General features: G+C 55.6%; 1 protein-coding gene across 1 annotated transcript in view; it reads left to right on the top strand.

Annotated features, from left to right (window-relative positions):
* Window positions 1–2,681: 2,681 nt before the first annotated feature.
* LOC103800255 (arf-GAP with GTPase, ANK repeat and PH domain-containing protein 3-like) overlaps window positions 2,682–23,003 on the top strand; it is a gene marked incomplete at its 5' end in the record, with an annotated part of 22,253 nt that continues 1,931 nt past the window's right edge. The window contains 7 exons of the mRNA XM_009072625.1: window positions 2,682–2,740; window positions 6,992–7,079; window positions 7,270–7,373; window positions 7,586–7,727; window positions 8,998–9,132; window positions 14,156–14,283; window positions 21,056–21,211. Coding sequence (XP_009070873.1) covers window positions 2,682–2,740; window positions 6,992–7,079; window positions 7,270–7,373; window positions 7,586–7,727; window positions 8,998–9,132; window positions 14,156–14,283; window positions 21,056–21,211 — 812 coding nt within the window. The remainder of the gene's footprint in view (window positions 2,741–6,991; window positions 7,080–7,269; window positions 7,374–7,585; window positions 7,728–8,997; window positions 9,133–14,155; window positions 14,284–21,055; window positions 21,212–23,003) is intronic.

The raw sequence follows: 23,003 nt of genomic DNA, 5'->3' as shown, positions 1-23,003 counted from the left end.
CAGCTCCACCCACTTGGCTAACAGGGCAGTGTGAGGAGCCATGCTCCAGACTGGCTGCTTGGTGTCAGGGTGGGACGTCCACCTGAACAGGGGATGTGTTCACAGAGGAGGTCAGCAGTGAAAGGGTTGCGGTGTGCAGGTACAGCGCAGGGTGACCGGGGCACATAGGGCTCTTCTGCTCCTGACACCTGCGACCTTGGCTCCAGAGGGGGCCACATAGGGAACTCACCCCTCCAAGATCTGCATCTCAGTAGCTTTTCCAGGCGATGGTGAAGGCATGGGGACTCCAGCTGCACTGTGTGGAGCAGTGCTGGCACCCTGGCACAGTGCTGAGCAGAGACAGTGTGGGCACAGGCAGTGTGCTGGGCTGCGCTGAGACCTGTGGGCTGCTGATGCTGTATGTGCTGGGACCCACGGGCTGCACCGTGACCGTGGGCTGCTGACGCCGTACGTGCGGGGTGGGTCACCAGGGCTAGCTGGTGGCCTGTACTGAGGTTCAAGCTTGGGGGATGCTGGGAGCAGGCAGGCAGACATGGAGGCTGTGCCTGGTGTGTCGGGTTGAGTGTGCTGATGGTAGTGTGGAGTTGGGTGTGGTGTGTGGCTGAGTGTTGTCCCGTTGGCGTTGTGTCACTGCCATTTATTTGTGTTAAGGTTTCCTCAGAGGCCTTTGCAGCAAGTGAACTCCAAGTAGTGTGAACAAACTCCTGAACCTGGGTTAAAACCCAACAGGGATCTATTGGGTCAGTTGGCGCAGGAGAGAGCTGGCAGCAGTGAGGACAGTTTGTCCTGTGCATCCACGAGCAGACCCAGAGACAACCCAGCCTGCCCTGTCTAGGGCTCTCCCTCCCTCTCCTTCCCTAGGCCATTCACCAAGCGCATGTGCCTCGTGCTCTGCTCAGAGCCCCCTGGAAACCTGCTGTGTGTAGTGACACAGCACAAGTTGCTGCCTGGTCCTCTCAGGGAGTGTTAGGGAAGGAGAAGGCCTGTATGGTGCTTTATCCATCACTTTACCTGCCAAGGGGACTCAGCGGGCTGAAGTCCTGGGTGGAGATGACAGCTTTTTTAGACACAGTGATGCAGTTGGAAATACAGGTGTGCTGTTAGCTTTTGGAAAGGGCTCAAGAATGTATCATTTTCCTCCTGACTGATGAGTTGTTTTCCTAAAAAATTTGCCTCTGCCTAAAAAAAGAAAGGGCAGGTGAAAGACACTGGAGAAATGATTCCACCTCAGAGCCCTGAGGATGGCTATAAATAACCTTGTGTTCCTGCAGCAGGCTTGGGGGTTGTGTGTCTGTAGCTCCTGGAAAAGGAGTGTTCCTCACTCAGCTGTGGAAAGTAAATTCCAGATACAAGCAGTGTGTTCCCACCTTTCTGGGACGTGATGGAGGAGTGTGCTGTGGCCCATGAGTGCCAGTGGCTGCACAAAGCTGGGACAAAGGCACGGTGCCAGGTCATGGTTTGTCCCCTCGTGGCCACTGAGCAGCTGTGGGCCAGGAAGGACAGAGCCCAGCCAGCTCTCCAGCAGTGACAGTGGGAGCAGGCTCTTCCCCACAGCTTTGGGCTGCATATCTCCCACCGGTGCTGGTGAGGTGGGAGAGATGAGGCTTTAGCCAGGAGATGGAGGAAGGGCTGGTACTGTTGTGTGTCCAACCTCCTCTGGGGAATTACAAGGGCTGGAACACGAGCTGTGATGAGGACAGGCCCTGGTGGTCTCTGTCAGTGCTGTGGAACCCAGCACTGCTCCCAGCACAAGAAAGATGTTGATGTATTGGAGTGAGTCCAGAGGAGGCCACAGAGATCCTCTATGGAGGTAGTAGGATCTGGAGGCTATGGAGGGCTGTGGAGGCAGGTTGGGAGAGCTTTCTGTTTGTACACAAGGAACACGCAGCCAGTGCTGCTCCTGTGGGCTCTGCCCTGGAGCCAGCATTGGTGGAGGGGTTCGGCCTCCAAAGCGAGTGTGGTCTCAGGTTTGTCAGGAGGTGCTGCTGGCTGCTTCTGGGACTTGAGGTGTTTTCCAGGCTCTGACTCCTCCTCTGCTGAGCCTGGTTTCATTTGGGAAGTCTGTCTGACCAGCTTCTGGAGCAGGTTGGGATGTAAATGAGCTTTTGGGAGCCCTGTGGCAGGATCGGGGTGTTTCCTGCACCGCTCAAGCTGTGCCAGATTGCTGCAGCCTCTGTAAGCCTATTGCAGCATGCTGCCAATTCCATAATGTGCAACAATTAATTGTGTTCTCATTCAGTCGGGAATGTGGATGATATCCTGCCATCAGCTCCTTATCCACACAGCTTGCAGCACACCTCGAGGTGCTGGCATCTGCCCTTGGTTATATTGTCCTGTGCAGCCTTTGCCCTCCAAAAGGGTGTCTGGTCCCTGGTGCTTCCCTTGTCCCCCCCCCATGCCTCGGCACAGGGGACGCTGAAGGGATTTTTGTGCTCCTGCAGGGCAGGAAGGAGTGTCCCAGCCAGCACTGCCCTTGGGTCGTCCGCTCCTTCCCACCCAGGGCTCCTGCTGTTAGAGCTGCTGGACACAGGCAATGTCGGGACCTCGGGCAGCAGAACAAGGTGAAAGGGAAGGAAGAGCTATAAATCTTCCTGGAGGGAACAGGGTCAGCATGGCAGGATCCTTGTTGGGATCTCGAGGGTGACCATGGTGACCTGATGATTTCTCCCCTCTGTCTGCAGATTCGTTTGTGAACAGCCAGGAATGGACCCTGAGTCGCTCGGTGCCTGAGCTGAAGGTGGTGAGTACTTGCAGCTTGTGCCTCGAATACCCCAGATTTCCCAAATCCCCAAGGAAGTCCCACGTTTTCATGGCCTTGACATTGCCCCTTTGGGTGGTACAGAGTCTGTGCTGTGGGCACAGGGGAGGCCTGGAGGGCATGTCGGGGTGAGTGGGATGCTACAGGTGCTTCCTTGTTTGTGTCTGTTCTCAGAGCCCTCAATGATGTGCTCCCACTCTGCTCTGCCTGCGTGCTCTGTGCCAGCCTTCCTCTCCCTTGTCAGGCTCGTGGCATGTCCCCTTCAGCCCTTTCTCCCTTGGGCCTTTTCTCTCTTGGGCCTTTGTAAGATTAACTTTTTCCAATATTACTTCAAGAAGCGAAATAACAAAATTAATTTTGCAGAACATCCAGCACCATCCTGCCACAATGTTTCTTACCTGCAGCTCAAAGAAAATCAAAACAAACTTTGAATATTTATTTGTTAGTATGGCTGTGAAATGTGTTTTCAGAAACATCCTCACAGCTGTTCTGTCTGTTCAGGCTCTGCAGGCTCCAAAGCCTTGCTGCGAGCTAAACCATCCCAAAGCTTTTAGTTCTCAAGTAGCACAGCCCTTTTCCCATGTTTTCCATGACCTCTGGGGATCTCTGTTGCTCCAGGATTTCATCCGGCTGATGCAGCTCTCCAGAGTCCTGGTTCATGGGGTCACAGAATCATTTGGGTTGGGAAAGGCCTCAGAGACCATTGAGTCCAAGTGTTTCCCCAGCACTGCCAAGGCCACCACTAGCCATGTCCCCAAGTGCCACATCCAATGGCTGTTAAATCCCCCCAGGGTTGGTGACTCCACCCCTGCCCTGGGCAGTCTGTGCCAGAGCTGGACAGCCCTTTCCAGGAGGAATTTTCCCAATATCCAACCTGAACCTCCCCTGGCACAGCTTGAGGCTGTTTCCTCTTGTCCTGTCTCTTGTTCCCTGGGAGCAGAGCCTGAACCCCCGCATGGGTGCACCTCCTGTCAGGCAGTTAGAGAGAGCCAGAAGGTCCTCCCTGAGCCTCCTTTTCTCCAGGCTGAGCCCTTCCAGCTCCTTCAGCTGCTGCTGGTGCTTCAGACCCTTCCCCAGCTCCATTCCTTTCCATGGACACTTTACAGCCCCTCATTTTCTCTCTTTTCGTGCGGGGCCCAAAACTGATCCCAGCAAGAAATGCTCCCAGACTTTGCTCCGTTCCCATTTTCAAGTAACTCCATGTGCTCTGTCCCTCCTGCAGGAGGTGATGGTCTCACTGCTCGCCCTACTCATGTTCCTGAGAATTCAGGGTACTTTCTCCAGGTGTTTTTGGAACAGTTTGATGTATTTATGTTCAGCAGTTTCCCCACCTTGGTTTTCCCCCGAAGCTCCCTCCCAGTGCTGCAGGCTGAGGAGGCTGTGAGTGAGCAGTTCCTGCAGACAGGCACTGCTTGGTGCCTTCTGGCAGGACTCATCCTCTGACCCTGGCACTGGGCAATGCAGCACAGTGCTGACTGCATTCCCTCCTTCCCCCAACAATCATGGAACAGAGGTGCCCGTGGTGCATACACGCCTTGTTTGACTCCAGTTTGTTGCCTCCTGGGGGTTCTGTTCCTCAGGACTGTCAGTTCTGTGGGGGCTGGTTTGTAGCTCCAGGTGAGCTAGAGGACAGGGCAGGGCAGGTGGATTTCAGTGAGACGCAGGTCAGGGTTTGGACTATGTGCAAACAAAGTGTAACTGCAACCTCTGGCCAAGTTTTAGAGCTAAATGCCACTGGAGTGTTTATCTTGTGTGGGGCCCTCACTGCCAGGCAGCCTTGGGAGCTGCTATGTTGGCAGAGGTGGCCCCAGGACGAGGACCCATGGCCAGCCTGGCACAGAGCTCCCAATCTGCCTGCCCAGTGCAGGAGTCTTCACAGTTTCTTCTGTGGTGACCTTCAGTACTCCCACCTGGAGTGCTGTGTCCAGGTCAGGGGTCTCCAACACAAGAAAGATGTTGACCTGCGTGAATTGAGTCTAGAGGAGGCCATAGAGATGCTCTGAGGGCTGATGCACCTTTGCTCTGGAGACAGACTGGGGGAGCTGGGGGTATTCAGCTTGGAGAAGAGAGCGGTCTGGGGAGACCTTAGAGCCCCTTCCTGTGCCTAAAGGGGCTCCAAGAGAGGTGCAGAGGGACTTGGTACAAGGCCCTGGAGGGACAGGACAAGGGGGAATGGTTTCCCACTGCCAGAGGGCAGGGTTAGATGGGATATTGGGAAGGAATTCTTCCCTGTGAGGGATTGGAATGGATTTTCCAGAGAAGCTATGTCTGCCCCATCCCTAGAAGTGTTCAAGGCCAGGCTGGATAGGCCGTGGAGCAACCTGGTCTGGTGGAAGGTGTCCCTCCTTGTGGTGGGGGGTGGAATGAGTCAAGCTTTAAGGTCCCTTCCAGCACAAACCAGTCTGGGATTCCATGATTCTGTGACTGTCTCCACCCAGTCCGACCCCGGGGGCAGGGAGGGGTCAGTCCGAGGATGAGCTGTTGCTGCTGTCTGTAACTCAGCCACAGTGTTGATGCAGCCCTGTGTCTGCATAGGTTGTGTGGCTCCAGAGGCACATGTCCCGGGAGAAGAACAGCCCAGTCTGTTCTCCCTGTTCTCACCTGCCTGAACACACTGTCAGGATCTGTAATTGCTGTGGCAGTGACAGCCCTGGCAGCAGTGTGTGCAGCCCAGGCATGCCATGGGAGCCTGTTGGTCTGTGCTCCAGAGTCCTGACTCTTGGCACCCCAGTCCTGCCGGGTGCTGGCTGTCTGGGCACAAGAGGTGTCAGCACACAGGACTGTGTCCTGCACCTGGTAGCATGGTCTGTGCCATCAGAATGGGTGGCTGCCATGGGGCTGGTGCCTCTCTGCCTCTCACCGGGAGTGTGTAGGTGGCCCAGGGCAGGATCTGGGACAGGACCCAGAGCAGTGGGAGTGTTAGAGCACTTGGCTGAGAGCTGGAGAACCTGCCTAGTGGTGACTCACCTGCCAACCTCATCCCTGTGCCTGGAAAAGTTTGGCTGTAAACTTCTCTTTGGTGGTAGAGGCAGCTATAGTGTTCCCAGCCACTCCTCACCCATGTCTTTTGGCACTGGTGTGAGTGTGGCTGTGTGTGTGGTTGTTTGTGTGCAGCTGTACAGAATCACAGAACTGTTAAGGCTGAAAAAGACCTTTAAGATCATCAAGTCCAACTGTCAGTCAGCATCACCACCATGTTCACCATTAAACTATGTCCTGAAGTGCCACATCCACATGTTAAGGACTCCAGGGATGGTGACTCTCCCCCTGCCCTGGGCAGCCTGTGCCAGGGATTGACAGCCCTTTCTGTGAAAAAATTTACCTAATATCCCACCTAAACCTTCCCTGGCACAACTCAAGGCTGTTTCTTCTTGTCCTGTCACTTGTTACCACCCACCTGCATTTCATAGCAAATCCGAGGGTGGTGCAGACCGGCAGACCCCAGCTGGATGTGCTTCTACCCTGTTAAATTCTGGGCAGCCTGTGCCAGGGATTGACAGCCCTTTCTGTGAAAAAATTTACCTAATATCCCACCTAAACCTTCCCTGGCACAACTCAAGGCTGTTTCTTCTTGTCCTGTCACTTGTTACCACCCACCTGCATTTCATAGCAAATCCGAGGGTGGTGCAGACCGGCAGACCCCAGCTGGATGTGCTTCTACCCTGTTAAATTTGGTGCTCAGTATCTTTATCCTTCAGCTCTGTTGAACGTTGGTGCTGGTTGTTTCCGTGTGGGCATCACCGCCAGCTCTGCTGGGAGACACATGCAGTGCTGCTGCACACGAGCACACAATGTGCCTGTACTCAGCATGTGGATGGTCTCTGCTCTCCTTCTCCAGGCAGGTGTTGTCCAGCGCTGCAGCCCCCCCAAAACGGGGAATATGTGGGCTGGGAGAAGAGTTTTTTTTCCTCCTGGGTTGACTTGGGAGCGGGAGGGCTGTGGGAAGAGCTGATGCTGCGCTGACGGGGCTGTGTCTGTTTGGGGGAGGTTGAGGGCCCTCACCACCCTCCATCTGGACAGCTGCACCTCAGTCCCAGCTGCTCTCTGCCCAGCTGAGCCCATCAGTACTCCCACCAAGTACTGGGCTGGATCACGATATCCCTGTGTTCTCCTGGAGACACCTCTGCCCCTCATCAGCATGTGCCGGGGCAGTGTCAGTGTCACCTCACAAGGGGTTGCCTCATGTGGAGGGACACGTGCTGGGCACACAGGTGACATGTGTCTCTGTTCTAGGGCATCGTGGGGAACCTGTCCAGTGGCAAGTCAGCCCTGGTGCACCGTTACCTGACTGGCACCTACGTGCAGGAGGAGTCCCCGGAAGGTAAAGTCTGGTTCCTAGGGTGCCTGGGGGTGAGCTGGGTCCCTGCTCCTCTTCCTGGTGTTGAGGGTGACCCCTGTCCCTGTGCCTCCTCCACTGCTCCCATCTGGCTCTGCAGCTCCCCTGGCCCTTCTTTGGTGTGTCCCCTGCCTGCTCCACCCTCGCTGACCAGCGGCTTTGCTCTCCTCCCAAGGTGGCCGGTTTAAGAAGGAGATTGTGGTGGATGGTCAGAGCTACTTGCTGCTGATTCGAGATGAAGGGGGCCACCCGGAACTCCAGGAAGGAGACCTGTCTCTCGTACAGTCTCTGCCCATCCCATCCATCCTGGGGAGGGACCTGCCAAGCTGCCTACTGGGAGCCATCCATGTGACTGCCTTCACTGACTGCTCCGAGCATGGGGCTCTAGGCACAGTGCCCTGTGGGTTGGCCATGTGGCTGCCCTTGCTGACTGCTCCGTGTCCGGGGCTCCGACTGCTCGTCAGGGCTGTAATCCTGCCATGTCTCCTCAGTTCGCTGCCTGGGTCGACGCTGTGGTGTTTGTCTTCAGTCTGGAGGATGAGATCAGCTTCCAGACCGTCTACAACTACTACCTGAGGCTCTGCAGCTACCGGAACACGGCGGAGGTGCCGATGGTGCTGGTGGGCACACAGGGTGAGAATGGGGCCCTGGCTTCCCCCCACATCCCTGGTCCTGGCAGGAGCTCTGTTGACGTGTCCCTACTGGCAGGAGAGTGCCAGGCCTGTGAGCACATCGGGGATCCTGGGCTGTGAGCCCGGTGTGGGGCTGAGGGACGCTGAGGCCCCAGCCCAGGGTCCTGAGGAGTGGGTTCCTGCTCAGACCATCTCAGCTTTTCTGTGGAGAGCTGCCTCACTTCGTGGAGCAAATTTCCTCTTAAAAATGCTCGGACCTGCTGGTGCTGTCTCACCCAGCTCTGCTGGCACAGGCAGGAGGGAGCCTGGGGCTGCAGTGTTGTCTGGGTGACAGCAGAGAGCAGGAGCAGGGCATGGATGTGAGGAAACTGTCCTGGCAGGACCCAGTTCCTGAGCAGTGTGACAGGAAAGAAGCTCTGAGGCTGGGAAGACAGGCAGGGACAGTGAGGGGGAGTCACAGAGGGTCTGCTCCAAACTGTGGATTAAGAGTAGAACAAAGATTTTAAATTTAGGATGTTTAAAGATCATGGAATTATTTTAGGGCTGAGTGATCTTGGCTCAGGACAGGACTGGGGTGGCAGCACATGCTGTAGAGGCACAGGAGTGGGGACAAGTGACAGGGGGTTGGTGTCCACTGTTGTCCCAGACATAGAGCCAGGTGAGGTCACAGCCTTGGTACAGTCACACAACCCCCAAGAGCATGGGTCACAGTGCTCCTTCAACCCCTCCTGAGAGGGTTTCTTTGCAGGCCCCTCTTGTCCCTGGCTTGTCTTCAAGGAGCTGGATTCCTCTTGGGAAAGAGGTTTTTCCAAAATAGGCAGCACTTGGCGGCCATCTGGGATATAAATTGAGTCTGTATTTTAGAGCTGTCTACCAAGGCTGTGGGGACATCCCAGCAGAGCTAACTTTCCCATTAACCCAGGAGGACTTCTCCCTGGGATTTTTTACATACAGGGTTTGGCCATGAGCCCTAAAGCAATGGAGAGTGACAAATTCATTTCACTTGGTAGCTAGGGCTGCTTGGCCTTGCCCCCCCCACATCCCACAGAGTTCTGCCTCTGCTGAAACGTCGCTGACTGGGTGGTTCAGGGTGTTGAGTCAGGTTCATTTACAGGCATTCATCCATTTATCTACAAACATGGGATATTGTGAATTCAGGCATTTATGGGGTATGAAGGGAGGGAGGGAGGGAGGCCAGGAGTGTCCTGAGACTTGTGGATAGGTGGGACACAGGTCCTTGCACTTTAACCTCCTGTCCCTTTGGTTTGCAGATGCCATCAGTGCCACCAACCCCAGGGTCATCGATGACTCCCGGGCGCGGAAGCTCTCCAACGATTTGAAGCGCTGCACATACTACGAGACCTGTGCTACCTACGGCCTGAACGTGGAGAGGGTCTTCCAGGACGGTAACTGCAGTTGGGGCAGGGTGTCTGGGCAGGACAGGGCAGCAACGGAGTCCCACAGAGGGGCTTACACCCCTGAAACCACTGACCACGTCCTACCCTGGGCCCAGCATGTCAGGCGCCCACTTGTGTGCAGTGACATTGCTTTACACACACAGATCTGGTGCAAGGAGCAGGATGTGCTTTGTGTGTGTGTAAGGATCCCTGTATGGCATGTGGGTGGGCAGCACGTGAGTGTGCACGAGGGGCTGCAGAGTAGGGCTGGGCAGCATGTTCTGACCCCCCTTACAGGGGCTACCCCATGGGCAGGTGCTCATCCAGTGGGCAGAGAGGCTGCAGGGGATGGTTTCATCTCCATAGGGCAGCACAGCAGTCTGTGAGCCTGTGAGGACTTGGGCTACAGAGAGGAGTTTGGTGGCCTTGCATAGGCAAGAGGAGGAGTCACAGCAGGACCTGGGAGTGTTGGAGTAGAGGAACAGCAGCTGAACAGCTGGATGGGCCAGCTGTTCCTTGTGGGAACAGTGTGGGAGAGGATTTCTGCTTAGGCTTGGAGCAGGGTCTGTGAGACAGTGATACTGAGGAGGGATAGGGAACCTGCACCATCTCCTGGGAGTTTGCAATTTGCTTAAATAAACCAGGACCCTGCCCTAAATGGGACTGTGTGTTCCCTTAGTGACAGGACAAGGAGGAATGGCCTTGAGCTCAGGGAGGACAGGGTTAGATGAGATATTCTTCCCTGTGAGGCTGGTGAGGCACTGGCACAGGTTGCCCAGAGAGGCTGTGGACTCCCCATTATGCTAAGTGTTCAAGACCCGGGTGGACAAGGCTTGGAGCAACTTTGTCTAGTCCCTGCCTATGGCAGGGAATGGAACTAGATGAGCTTTAAGGGCCCTTCCACCCCAAACCAGTCTGGGATTCTGTGATTCTCCTGTCCCTTTTCTCCTTGTCTTGTGGAGTGCTGCTGGGGATCTGTGTTCCATGGAAGGATCTGTGTGGAGCTGAGGGGCCAGGCAGGGTCTGTGTTCAGCATGTGAGGGAGGGTCTGTATGGAGCTCAGGGGCTTGGGCAGGATTCGTGTTCCAGGACAAAACACCTGTGAAATGCTGGGCTCCATCCCTGTCTGGACTCAGCCATGGCCCATAAAAAGGGGTCAGGGAGGAGGAATGGAATGGGGTCATCCCCATGAGGAGCCATAAGGCTGAGGAAACCCAAGAATGTGGCAGTCTGAGACTGGTCACACAAACCTGGTGTTGATGTGAGCATAGGCTGGTGCTGGATGAATAAGGAGCGTGGGCAGCCATGTTGGGAGGGTGAGGCTGTCCCTGGGAGGGGAAGCAGGAGCACTTAGTGGAAATCCAGGTGTATTCATGCCTCCATACAGGGCAGCAGGAGGAGGTGCTGGAGCATGATCTAACCTGGGTGTCAGCACTTCAAAAGGACACAGACTGAGAAGACTAAAAAGAAAAACTACAAAAAATTAATCAAAAGCTGGAAAAAATAGCTGATACAAGACATTAGAAGAGCTCATCCATTCAGGAAATCAAGAAAATTGAAAGGGGACTTGATTATGGGAGTAACTATATACCCATGTACATGGAGAAAGATCCCAGATGGGAGACTGCAGGTTGGGACAGAGCTTGTACTGGAAGCCCCAGACAGATGAATTCAAATTTTAAGGAATTCTTACTGATTTTATTCATAGTTTTATTCATTAGTTGTTGGGGAAAATTCACAAGGAGGTGCTGTATCCTGCATCTCTTGTGCTTTCTCCAAACCAGACCAGTCCCTTTGTGCGGGAGTCGTGGTGTGTGCCCCGGTGGCTGGTGCCATGGTGTCTGTGCCCTTGACGAGTGCTCTTGGAGCTCTGGAGAGAGCAGTGTGGGAGCTGGGAGCTATGAGGGAGCAACCACCCTGTCCCTCAGTGTTCATGAATGGCTCTTCCCACACACGTGTGGTGTTGTGGAGTGTGTGGGATGCTCCAAGACGGAGAAACTGGGATCTCTGCATTAACCAACTGCTCAGGGATTTTCCAAGAACTGGGTGGCCCTGGCTGTTGTGGTGCCACCACACCTCAGGCAGGAGCAGCAGAGACCCTCTGCCCAGCTCAGGCAGGAGAGCACTAGGGACCCTTCATGCAGCTCAGGCAGGGGAGCAGAGACCTCCTCCTCAGAGCAGGTCCTGGGTGTTGGGGCTGGAGTCTGGAGCTGTGTGTGGTTGTGCTGTGCTGGGTCTGGACCAAGCGTGTTAGTTACAGCATGTATCTGATGGTGTTGAGGCCATTGTTGTGGAAGCTGTGTCCCCACAGTCAGGGACTGCTGAAGGTCACTATGAGGACACATGGCAGGAGAACAGGGGTCACTTCCTCCTTGATGGTTTCTCATGTGTACTGGCAGAATTCCTTGCAAGAGACACTGCTGTTTGTGTGGGAACTGTGTTCCTCTGTCCTTCCCAAGTCCCCAGATGTCACAGTAGCTGCTGTGGTGAGAGGATGGGGTGGCCGTGGCATGAGCAGGGACAGTGCCCCAGGCTGGGCTGTGTCCTGCAGTGTCTGGTACTGCTTCAAGACTCCCCAAGGGTGAGCCTGCCCTAGGGTGGTCACCACGGTCCCCTCACAGTAAAGCCTCCACTGAGGCTGGCGCTGGTATGGAATATGCCTTCCAACCACTTGGCTCCGGAGAGGTCCAGTTAAAGATCTTTCTTCTCAGAATTACCTTCATGCTTCCTGTGTGCAGAAATCTCCTGGGGTTCAGTAGATGCCAGGACAGTTGCAAGGAGCCATTGGTGTTGTGGGGCCTCAGCTCTTGGGCTTCATTTTAAGGATGTTTCTGTACCAAGCAAAGATCAGGGAACAGGTTGTTAAGAGCCCCTTGGCTGTGACTGCCTCAGTGACATTCCTGAGGAGGAGGAATGACCCAAGCCTGGACCTGGAAAGGCACAGGAGGGACAGCATCCATGCCGCCCTATGCTGTGGGTGACTTCTGGAGCTTCAGATCTGCAGCAGATCCCAAGTGCACACTCCTCCCCTCCCACTGCCCTGGGCTCTGGAGAGGACAGACAGCATCTTCACAGCCCACAGAACCTGTGGCTGAGGTGCTGGAGGTGTTGCTGCCCTCCATCCTCCTCAGCTGCTGGGCTGCCAGTTGGGCTCCAGCGTGGACACTCAGGGTGGTTCTGCCTCCCCTGCCCAGGGGATTGTTTGGGTTTCTGCAGCCCTGATGGGACAACAGGTGTCCCTTTAGCTGAGGTGTGACATTGTTCATGGCCATCAGGGTGATGGGCAGCATTGCTGTGTCTACCAGGACAGTGGGGATTGGATCTCAGGGAGGTTTTGGCTGGAGCATGTCAATGGAGAGGCCATGGTGTGTCACTGGGGACCCTTGCATGTTCCTCCTCTCTCCAGTCTTGGGGTGTGGGGGTTGGCTTTGGAATACTGAGTGATGCTGTGGTGCTGGTGCCCACAGCAGCACCACAGTAACATTGGGCAAATGTGTGCCAGGCACTGTGGGTCTGGGTAGGGCAGGCCTCACTGGTTGTACATCAGAGCTGTGTGTGGCAACCAGAGACACTGGGATAACCATATGATCCTGGAGGCTGGTGTAAGAGATGGCAGAAATTATCCTGGAAAAGTCTGGTTGATGTTCATGAAGTGGAAGAGCTTGTGCCTGGCACACAGGTGAAGATTTCCTCAAGGTGCCTCAGTTCAGGGCTGGGGAGGTGTTCCACCAGTGTGGTCTTGCTGGCCTCATTGTTATTTCCTCGTTAGTGATACAGGGTGGGAGATGGGCAGAGCCTCTGCTAGGCTCCCTGCCCACGACAGCAGAGACTGAGGAGTTTTTCTGGATCTTCCCTGGCCTTGGGGTGCCTGAGCTTGCAGTGTGCCTAGCCACTGTTGGGAGGGGAGATGTGCTTCCACAGTGGACGCAGCTGGCTAGAGAGGCGAATGGAGTGGGGAGAGCAGGAAAGCAAAAGGTTAATATGGTCTGTTTAGTGGGGGTGGGATGGGTTCCTGCTGTTTATGGGACAAATGTTTAGGTTGGGAGTCTGGACAGGCTCCCAGCTTTGTCAGAACAGCAGCAGTGGCTGTGTGGATCTTTGGTTAGGTCTGTCCAGGATGTGGCACCATGGCTGCGAAGATGCCAGGACTCTGCAGTTGCTGTTGGCATCTGACCTTTCCAAATGAGTTCAGTCACACCACAGGTGTGGTGCAAAATGGAAAAGGAACGTGGCAGCTTTGTTAACTGCATGGCTGCATGGCATGAGGCATGCTGGGGTGGGCATGGGATGTGCCCAGTGCCTGCAGTTGGATTCATCTGGAAGATTGCTTTTTCTTTGATGGTGAGGGTATCTGGCCAGTGTGCAAGAGAAAACCTGGAATGTGGATGTGTTCTCCTGAATTCCCAGCAGGACAGCTTGTTTGCTGTACTGCTGTTGGTTAAGGTGTTTATTTCCAGAAAAGGCAGGAGACTGAGAAGGGCAAAATGCAGTTGTGGGCTGTTGATGCCAGCGAGGTCACAGGAACTGGGAGAGTTACTCTTCACATTAGTTTTATGGATACCTGGAGCCTGTGAGGATCACAAGGGCCCAGACTGATGGAGGTGGAATTGTCCAGGCTGTGCAGTTCAGTATCTGTCTCCTGGAGCATCCACAAGGGGTGACTCAGAAGTGACTCTGGCTGCCCAGGGATTCTCCTGCAGCAGCCCAGGGCTTGGGATGTGTCTCCATGGTGTCCTTGTGAAATCACTGCTCTGTGTGACACCCGAGAGTGGGTGGCTTCTGAGGAGTCATCCTGAGCAGTGCAGACAGTCTGTCTGTGGCCTGTCCCTACGGCTGGCCCACCCTGGCAGCAGGATTGTGGGTTGGGCATTCTGCAGAATCCTTCCTGTGAGTACAGCAGGGCACAATTTGAGCCCCAGGTGTTGGCATCAGTGAGGGGAAGGGCCTGGGTCTCCCTGAAGCCCTCCAGAAGTCTGTGGATGGAGAAAGCTGCTTTCTGAACTCTGACCCTGTCCCTTTCTCCCTTTTCCAGTGGCTCAGAAGGTGGTGGCTCTCCGGAAGAAGCATCAGCTGTCCATCGGCCCCTGCAAGTCTCTGCCCAACTCACCCAGCCATTCGTCTGTCTCCGCAGCCTCCATTCCTTCTGTCCACATCAACCAGGTGGGGAACAGGGAAAGCCAGGGAACTCTTTGTGCTCTCCACACCTGTCAGCTCACTCAGTGTCCAACACATTCAGCCTTAGGCTGCCCTGGGTTGTCTTTTGGGAAGGGCAGAGTGGTGTCATCCTGTGCTTCTGTCCATAGCTATGAAAGATTGTGGCTGCCCTTTTCCTGGAAGTGTTCAAGGCCAGGTTGGATGGGGCTTGGAGCAACCTGGTCTAGTGGTAGGTGTCCCTGCTCATGGCAGGGGGGGGGGATGTATAGGGCTTTAAGGTCCCTTTCAACCCAAACCATTCCGTGATTCTCTCACAGTTTGATGCTTGCCGTGTGGTCAAGTTTTGCATCTAAACCTTTGGGTCTGGCTCATGGTCCTTAGACTTTGTCAGGCTTCTGCAGACACAGAGCAATGCTGTGAGCTGTCTGTGGGGAGCTCTGGGGCAGTACAGGGGGTCTGTGAGAGGGTCTTGCTCTGGCTGCCCTGGAGGACAGGTGGACACAGCTGCCCGCAGTCCTGCTCCCCCTGGATTCAGAAAGACGATGGTCTTGATGCACGTTTCTGAGGGAGGTACCTGTGGAGCAGGGAATTCTGTGGTGAGCTGAAGGAGTAGAACAGAGAAGGAGCTCTCCTCCTCACTGCCAGAAGGGCTCTGTGCTGTTGGTAGGGGCTGGCAGGGTCTCCGTGCTGGGAGGATGGTGGTGTCGTAGGTGTTTGTTCCATGATGCTGGAGCAGAGCTGAGGCAGGAGAGACAGGCTCCACGGTGAGGGGCTGGGGAAGGAGATGCTTTGGGCAGCCACCTCAGTGCATTTGGGCTTTGCTGAATTCCCAGTGCCCACAGAAATGCTGAGTGGGTGACTGGTGAGAAAGGAAGGAATGATCCTGGACTCTACTGCTCCCCAGGGCACTCAAGCCAGCATATTGCAGCTCTGCAGCAACCAGCATATGGAATCACAGGATCTGTGACAGGGTCTGCAGGAAATCTGCCTGTGGCATGGTGCTGTCAGACTGAGGAACAGCCCATGTAGCCGATGGGTTTTTCATGAGGGGGTTGGCTTTGAAGCTCTGGGTGTATCCAAGCCTCCCAGCCCTGGGAGGACTCCTGTGCCCCCACCACGGGACCCTGTCCTTGCACAGACCTGAGCTGTGTCTGCAGTCACCAGCTGTACCCTTACACGGAGGACTTTCAAATGCCCCTGTGAAGTTTATAACTGGCTGTAGAGGCTCCTAAGGCTGAACTGTGAGTGGGCGGGTACAGGTTTTTGCAGAGACCTGTGCCAGCTTCCTGGTCGTCTGGGTCACCTGGACACCAGCAAGTTCAGGTTAAGTTTGTCTGCGGGTGAATGGGCTGCCAGCAGCCAGAGCTGGCAGGGGAGGCTGCATGGCCAGATTCTGTCAGAGCTCACTCGTGTCCAGTGAGCCAGGGATGATTCAATGGGAGACATCCAAGGTGGAGAGCGAAGTTGCAAGAAAATAGAGATTCGAGTGTGTTTGGTGATTTGAGGATTTTATTAGTGACAAACTGTGGATGGTCAGAGCCTGGCTGTGAAGGAGAGGCTGCCTGTGCTGGAAGGGGAGTAGGGGACAGCATTACCTGGGGACACTTGTTCTAGTGTTTTCTTCCATGTCCAAAGCATGAGAAAAGGGTCCCAACAAATATGTGCCAATGGTACTGGCTGTGCCAGGCAGTGTATTCACAGTGAAGCTGAAAACACGTTCCCTGTGTGAGAGGTGGCCAGCCCCCCCAGCCCCCCAGTCCAGTTTGTCATCCATGTGAGTGTGCAAGGAACCTGAAGGAGCAGCAAAAGACAAGTGGGAGGGAAGAGATCCTGAGGCAGGAGGAAGATCAGCACTCAGCTGATTTATCTGAGGAAAGAGTACAGAGGTGGGCCAAACCTGACATAAAATACACAGGTGTGACAGGAAAGAGCTCCTAAAGGCAAGGCAGTGCTGGAGCAAAAGGGGTGGATTTAGGACTGGCCATGGGGAAGCAAATTTTGGAAGAGTTTTCTAACTGCATGTCATGAGCTTTGTGAGGCTTTTGCTCAGATCCGTCCCTGCTTTCCTCTCCTTTCCTTCCCACAGAGCATCTCCCAGCACGGCTTGCAGACGACGTCTGTGTAGAGGTGAATGCTGGCTGCCTGCTCGGGGACAGACCTTTGCTCTCTGTACCTTGCTGTGCTCCTGGCTTGGCTGGAGGGACGTAGGGAGCTGTGGTGGGAAGCAGAGCTGTGAAGGGAAGTAATGCAGCATGCAGCTCGCAGGGATTGCGGCTCGATGGCTTGGTTGTAGCAGTGTCACAGGACTGTGTCCCTCTGAGCATCCTCCCTGTTTCCCCTTCCCAGACCTGCTCTGTGCCTGTCCTGCGCCGTGTCCCTCCTGCCCTCATCGAATCTGGGCCCCACAGGGAGAGTCAAAGTCAATATGTGTTCCCGGGGTCTTGTGTGGCCTCTCCGCAAACCCTCTCGGTCCCAGTGATGCGTGCAGTGATATTTACTGTGGTGTTTGCATGTCCCTCTCCATTGCAAAAGGCACTTCTAAAAAGTGTGAAGCAATGGTGAGTGATCCTAAAATGCCATGAAGTATTTCCCTGTTCTTGCATGGGCTCAGGAGTGTGGCTCCTGAGCTGCTCCCCACTGTCCTCAGTGAAAGTCCAACTGGCTTTGGAAAACAAACTCACCCACAGCTGATGGTTCTGACAGGGACCTGGGCAGAGCAGCCCGCACAACGGATGGGCTGCCTATGGGGTAGGGCACACATCCAGCTGTGAGCAGTACCCAGGTGGGTATTAGGAAGCAGTGTCCAGGTGGTTATTCATGAACACAGTGCCAAGGTGGGTATTAGGGAGCAGTGCCCAGGTAGGTATTAGGGAGCACAGTGCCCAGGTAGGTATTGGTAAGCACAGTGCCCAGGTGGGTATTAGGGAGCAGTGTCTACATGGGTATTGGTAAGCACAGTGCCCAGGTGAGTATCAGGGAGCAGTGCCCAGGTGGGTATTGGTGAGCGCATTGCCCAGCCATCCCCTGCTCCCAGCACTGCCAATACCTAGGGGACAGGTCTGGGAGGGGGTGAACAGGCTGCAGCCTGCCAGGAAGGACCAACGGGAGAGTGATGAGGTGCTTGCAGAGCAGAGCTGTGCTCTGTCATACCTGAGGGCCTGGTGCTCTTGCCAGGGCTTCTCACTTGTCTTTGCAAGTCAGAGAGCAGGAACTGGCACAGGGAAGACAGGGAAAAGGCTCTCAAGGAAGGGTTTGGGAGCACAGGGTTTAACATGGAGATGAGATGGAGAGAAGCCAGACAAAGAACACAGTTAGGAGCTTTTGTTTGCCTTGTGCTGCAGGTATTGGTGCATGCAGGTGAGACACACTGGGATAGAAGATTCTTCCTTTCTTCCCAATACCTCCTGTGGGAATGATGAGACTGGCATTTGGGGGCAGGAGGAGACCCTGGAAGCCCACAGCTCTGTACCTGCAGGGCCTGGTTCTGGTGTTGAGAGGTGCTACCTGCAGCCACTGCCCTGTCTGGTGCCAGCGCTGCTCTGTCCCATCTCAGGATTGTGTTGTTCCCTGGGTGGGCTGCCTCTCTGGGTGCTGTGAGCATTCTCTTCCCCTGGATTGTCCCTCAGCCTTCTGCCCGGATCTGTCATTGAGGTCCGCTTCCCTGCATAGCTTTGTGCCCAGAGAGATGGTGATGCCACCTGAGGTGGAAAGGATGTTCTGCTCTGGGCCTGGTCTGGCCTGTGCTGTAGGGGCTTCTCTGTCCTCTGGAGGTGCCAGTGGAGAAGGCACTTTCCTAGGAATGGGAACAAGGGGCCCCCATAAAGGGCTGCTTTTGGCAGGCAGGAACTGGGAGCCAGCCCTGCCACTCCTCTGGTCCTGAGCACATCTCTTCTGGAAGTAGCTGGATGCTACTGTCTGAGCCAAACTATCTGTTTTGGAATTGGCTACTGGTTGTCTGGTCTATCGGTCCAGCATGGTTACTGGGAGAGGGGAGACCCTAGACAGATCTGGTGATTTTGTCATCAGTCTGGAGGACTCCCTTCTCGTGGGACAGTGGTGCTGTGGAGGTGTCCTGGTGTCCTTGCACAGTTGATTCTCTTGGGAACCAGCCAAAGGCCGTGGTTTCATTTCTGCTTTCAGGAGTTTTATCCTGCAGCAGTGCCCAGGGCCTGGAAGATGCTGCTCCATCTGTGGGGAGGGAAGGGAGCTGTAGGAAGAGCAGTAGGAGCAGGTCAGCCATGGTGAAGGTTTTCCATCAGCTCTCCTGAGTTGCTGGATGTGCTCAGCTGGTCCTTGACCCCAGGTACCATGTTCAGCATCTCCCTGGTCCTCGGTCCTCTGGCACAGGGGGAGTCAGGGCCAGCCCTGGAGTCCTGCACTCCCTTGGGCACATGGGTCAGTCTCTCAGGCCTTCCTTGTGGCTCATGGAGTGTGAGTCTACACCCGTTGGAGCAGGCACCTTGAATTCTCTGGAACCTTGCAGCCCCAGGGAAAACTCTTGCCTGCTGCCTTGGGCTCTCCTCTCCTGCCCACACCTGTCACTGGGCAAGCAGGTTGGATGGGTTTGGGATCACCATCCCTTACTTGGCCCTGACTCCCACCCTGCTCCCTCCTGGCCCTTGCCTATAGGGATGAGGTGGGAGTTTCTCAGGCCAGTGGGTGCTTGCAGCACCTGCAGAGTTGTTCCACCTGATCTCCTCACTGTTGCTGCCCCATTCTGTCTTTCTTCAGGGCCTCTGGGATGCCTGTGGGAGTTCCGCAGGCTGTGGGTGAGTCACCATTGTGTTTGCTGTGGGATGGGAGTTTGTCTTTCTGCCAGGAAACTGGTTCCCAGCAGCTGGCAGAAGGTAATGCAGGTACCCCATGCAGGTACCTGGCAGGCAGATGGAGGGAACTGGGTGCTTCTCAGGGCGTCGGGGGCTGCTGCCATCCCTGCCACACTCTGGGTTGCTTGGTGTCATGGATTTGCTCCAATGGCCTCGGTCTGCCTTCCTGCACAAGCTGTTTGGGGACACTGGGAGGGCTTTCACCCAGATGTCAGTGAGAGAGCAGATGGAAGAGGTGGGAAATTTAAAGTTTGCAAGTGAAATGAAGCCCCAGGGGCATCTGAGTTGGTAACAGCAATCCCTGGCCTGCCGCGGCACATTCTGGCAGAGCTCAGGAGCTGCAGCAGTAGGTGTTGGTGTTTCTTCGTGGAAGCCCATGTCCTGTTGCCTGCTCAGCTCGCAGTGCCCCCATTCTATGGTCCATATGCTGCTCTGGCTTCTCCCCTCTTCCCACCAAGTTGGTATTTGCCATTCATTTGCACTCTCCCACTCAGAGCCCTTCCCAAGTCTCCTTGTTCCGCCTCAGACCTCACTACACCAGGAGTTACTGGCCCTTTAACTCCAGCTGCATTTTGCCCTGCCCAGACACCCTGTGGCGTTGTTGAAGCTCTTCCACCCATTCCAAACTAATGGAAGGGATTTGTCCCACATGTATTTTACCAAGTTTCCATCTCCCGCTGTGTTCTCAGATTCCGATTGTGACCACAGGTAGTTGTTCAGGTGCATCAGCAAAGTACTTGCTGGGAGCAGACACTCCTCCATGTGTTTCTGAAATACTGTTCCAGAACTGCCAGGGAGCTCAGGCTGCCACATGCTGTGTCATAGTGAGATGTCCTGGGCTGCAGATCTGAAATCCTTCCATGCAGCTGTTGCTTCTGGGAGCTCCTGTCAGCTCCTGTCCAGGTGACTACCTGCAGAGGTGGCGTGAGCAGAGTGGGAGTGAGCAGCCTTGTCTGGAGGAGATGTGTTGGTGATATGGGTGCACGGTTGGATCTTTCCCACATCATGAAGTCCAGGGAGGTGTTAGTGAAGACACAGTGTTGTCCCTGGTGTTCGCCGGCACAGGCCACTGCAGCCAAGACCATGGTGGTCCACAGGCACAAGAGATGTGTGCGAGCCTTGGGATCTGCTTGGATAAACCTTGAAACCAGCAGCAGAGATGAGTTTCACACACGAGTGTGAGCTTGGAATGCAACTGGAAAGGCGAAGATTGGAGTCCTGGGGACACACAATCCCAACTGGCACTGTGGCTGTCCTTATGAAACAGGGAAGGAATGAGTGGGATTTGGAGCCAGGCAGGCTCTGGGTGGCCTCGCAGCCTTGTGTCTAATGGGCTTAGCAGAGAGCAGGGCTCTCACTGTCCAAGGGGAGTGACCCTGGTCCTGTATTCTGGGATCACACAGAAGTGCCCTAGCCATTCCCCACTGAGCAGAGCCAGTGCTGCTGGGCAGGGTTGCATGGTCACTACTGCCCTGGGCCTCACTCCATACCTGTGTCTGGAAGGGCTTCAGACAGGTTCGTCTGGCTGTTTGCTGCCCTTCACTGTCAATTTCAAAACTTAAACATTTTATGGATAGAAAAGCTAGAGCAGAAAGACAGGAAAGGCTTTTGCAAGTCGCTCCATTGGGCAGGAGCAGTGCCTGTCTTTCTTGGTTGCCCAGAGAGGCTGTGTACTCCCCATCCCTGGAAGTGTTCCAGGCCAGGCTGGATAGGCCTTGGAGCAACCTGCTGTACTGGAAGGTGTCCCTGCCCATGGCAGGGGGTTGGAACTAAATGTTCTTTAAGGTCCCTTTCAACCCAAACTGTTCTGGGATTCTATGGATGTCACCCTGTTCTAGTCCTGCGCTGCACGCCCTGCCCTGGCACAAGGCTGCGTGGGCAAGCAGTGTTCCTGCAGTCGTGCCCCAAGTCAGCCTGTCTCTCTCTGACTGTCCTCTCTCCTCCTGCCCCAGGCCACCAACGGTGGAGGAGCCTTCAGTGACTACTCCTCCTCTGTGCCCTCCACCCCAAGCATCAGCCAGCGGGAGCTGCGGATCGAGACCATCGCTGCCTCCAACACCCCCACCCCCATCCGCAAGCAGTCCAAGCGGCGCTCCAACATCTTCACGGTAAGCGGCAGGGGGGGCCTGGGAGTTCTGGGGTGGATTTTCAGGAGGAAGGGAGCAGGTGACGGCAGCCTGACCCCACAGTCTCTCCTGCATGGTGACCTGTGCTGTGCTGGTAGGAGGGCAGGGTGACGGGGGATGCAGGAGTGTGTGTGTGGGAGGGACCTTCTGCGTGTGCAGGGACATCATGGTGCTGAGAGCTGCTTCTGTCAGGTTGTGCGTGCATGGGGGAGTACCTGGCAACAGAACATTCCTTGCACATGTAGGAGTGTGCATGGATGCACTCGTGTGTGTGTGTACAGTGTGTGTGAGCAGAGCTCCTGCTCGTTACTGGGAAGAATATGTGCACAGCACCAGTGACTTGGCTCTTCCTCTTCTTGGGGTTGCGTCCCCTGAGTGTGGCACGGAGTCCCTGACCACTGGGCCTCCAGTTTGGTGCCAGTGATGCTGTGCCCAGTGGTGCTGTGCAGAGCCCAGCACCTGGCATAGGGCCCCACTTGCTCCAGTTCCCAAACCCTGTGTCTGTGTGACTTGAACAGCGCACCTGGGAGCTGCGGGGGGCACGGAGGGAGGGGAGGCAGCGAAGCCGTGGGCCCCGGGTGGAGCAGGGTGCGTTTGCAGCTCTTAGCTGTGTTGGTTGCCTTGCAGCCTGCCTCTCCGCACGCTCTCACACCATGCACACACTGACCACGCAGTGTGCACAGTCCTGCCCTCACACTCACCCTCGCTGTTAGTGCAGCCATGAGTGTTCCCTCGCTGTGAGCACACACATGTCCCCGTCCCGTGTCTAGTGTAGGTGTAGCCTCTGTTCCCTGTGTATGTGTGCAGGCTCCGGCCTCGCTCCTCTCCCCATCTAAATGTGCTTTCCAGCCACCATTGCTCAGCACACTGTGTCTGCTGTCTGTGGAACCGACCACCACAAAGTCCTTGTACCTGTTGCACCGTGTCACTGTTGTGAACAGCCACCATTGCTCTGGGCCCAGACCACACAAATCAGTGTTCCACGCCCCATCCCTCTCACTGCACCATTGGCATCCTAGATTCCCCACTCCTTGTGCTGGGAGTGTGCCCATCTCCCTTGGCTTCTGACATCCTAGAAGCTTCTGTGCTGATGTCCCGAATGCTCCATGCACTCCCCTGGATTGCATCCCATGCACACCCAGCTTTCTGTGCACGCTCCTGCCCCATCCCTGTGCTGCAGGTGGGTGGGCTGTGCCCCCCACCCCTTCCTGCCAGCGCACACCGCCCCTCACAATGGGTGCCCTGCTCCTGACGCATGGTTGTTCCCTCACTGCCCTCCCGCTCTGTGTGCTCACCCCCCTGCAGATGTCCCGTAGCTCTCGCGTTGCTGGTGGCTTTGCCCCCACTGCACCCGGTGCTGACGGATGCTCCCCCTCCCCGCCGTTCTCTCGCTCATGCTTGCTGCTGTGCCCTGGTGTGCGCGGGCGCTCATGCTGTGCCACCCATCCTGCTCGCTGTGCGCCGACGGGTCTGGACTCGCCGTCAGCTCATGTTCACGCTCTCTGGAGCACCATGCTCACTCACTTGGGATGGGCACACGCTCAGGGGGAGGATGAGGGTGGCTTGCTGTGGGGCTTTCGCTTGTTCACTGTGGATGTCATCATCCGTGTAGGGCTCTCACGTGCTCACTCATCCTGGGCTCACGCTTACTCACTGCTGTGGGCTCACCTGTGCTCGTCCGGCGCGGCTGGGGCTCACCTCACCTGCTTGCTCGTGTGCTGGTGCACATCCATGGCTCACGTTGACGTCTTCACCCATCTGGTCGTGGCAGCAG

This window comes from Acanthisitta chloris, unplaced genomic scaffold, assembly GCF_000695815.1.
Source record: "Acanthisitta chloris isolate BGI_N310 unplaced genomic scaffold, ASM69581v1 scaffold14564, whole genome shotgun sequence".
Classification (NCBI taxonomy): Eukaryota; Metazoa; Chordata; class Aves; order Passeriformes; family Acanthisittidae; genus Acanthisitta; species Acanthisitta chloris.
The sequence above is the reverse complement of the archived record's forward strand: the minus strand, read 5'-3'. Positions and strand labels throughout refer to the sequence as shown.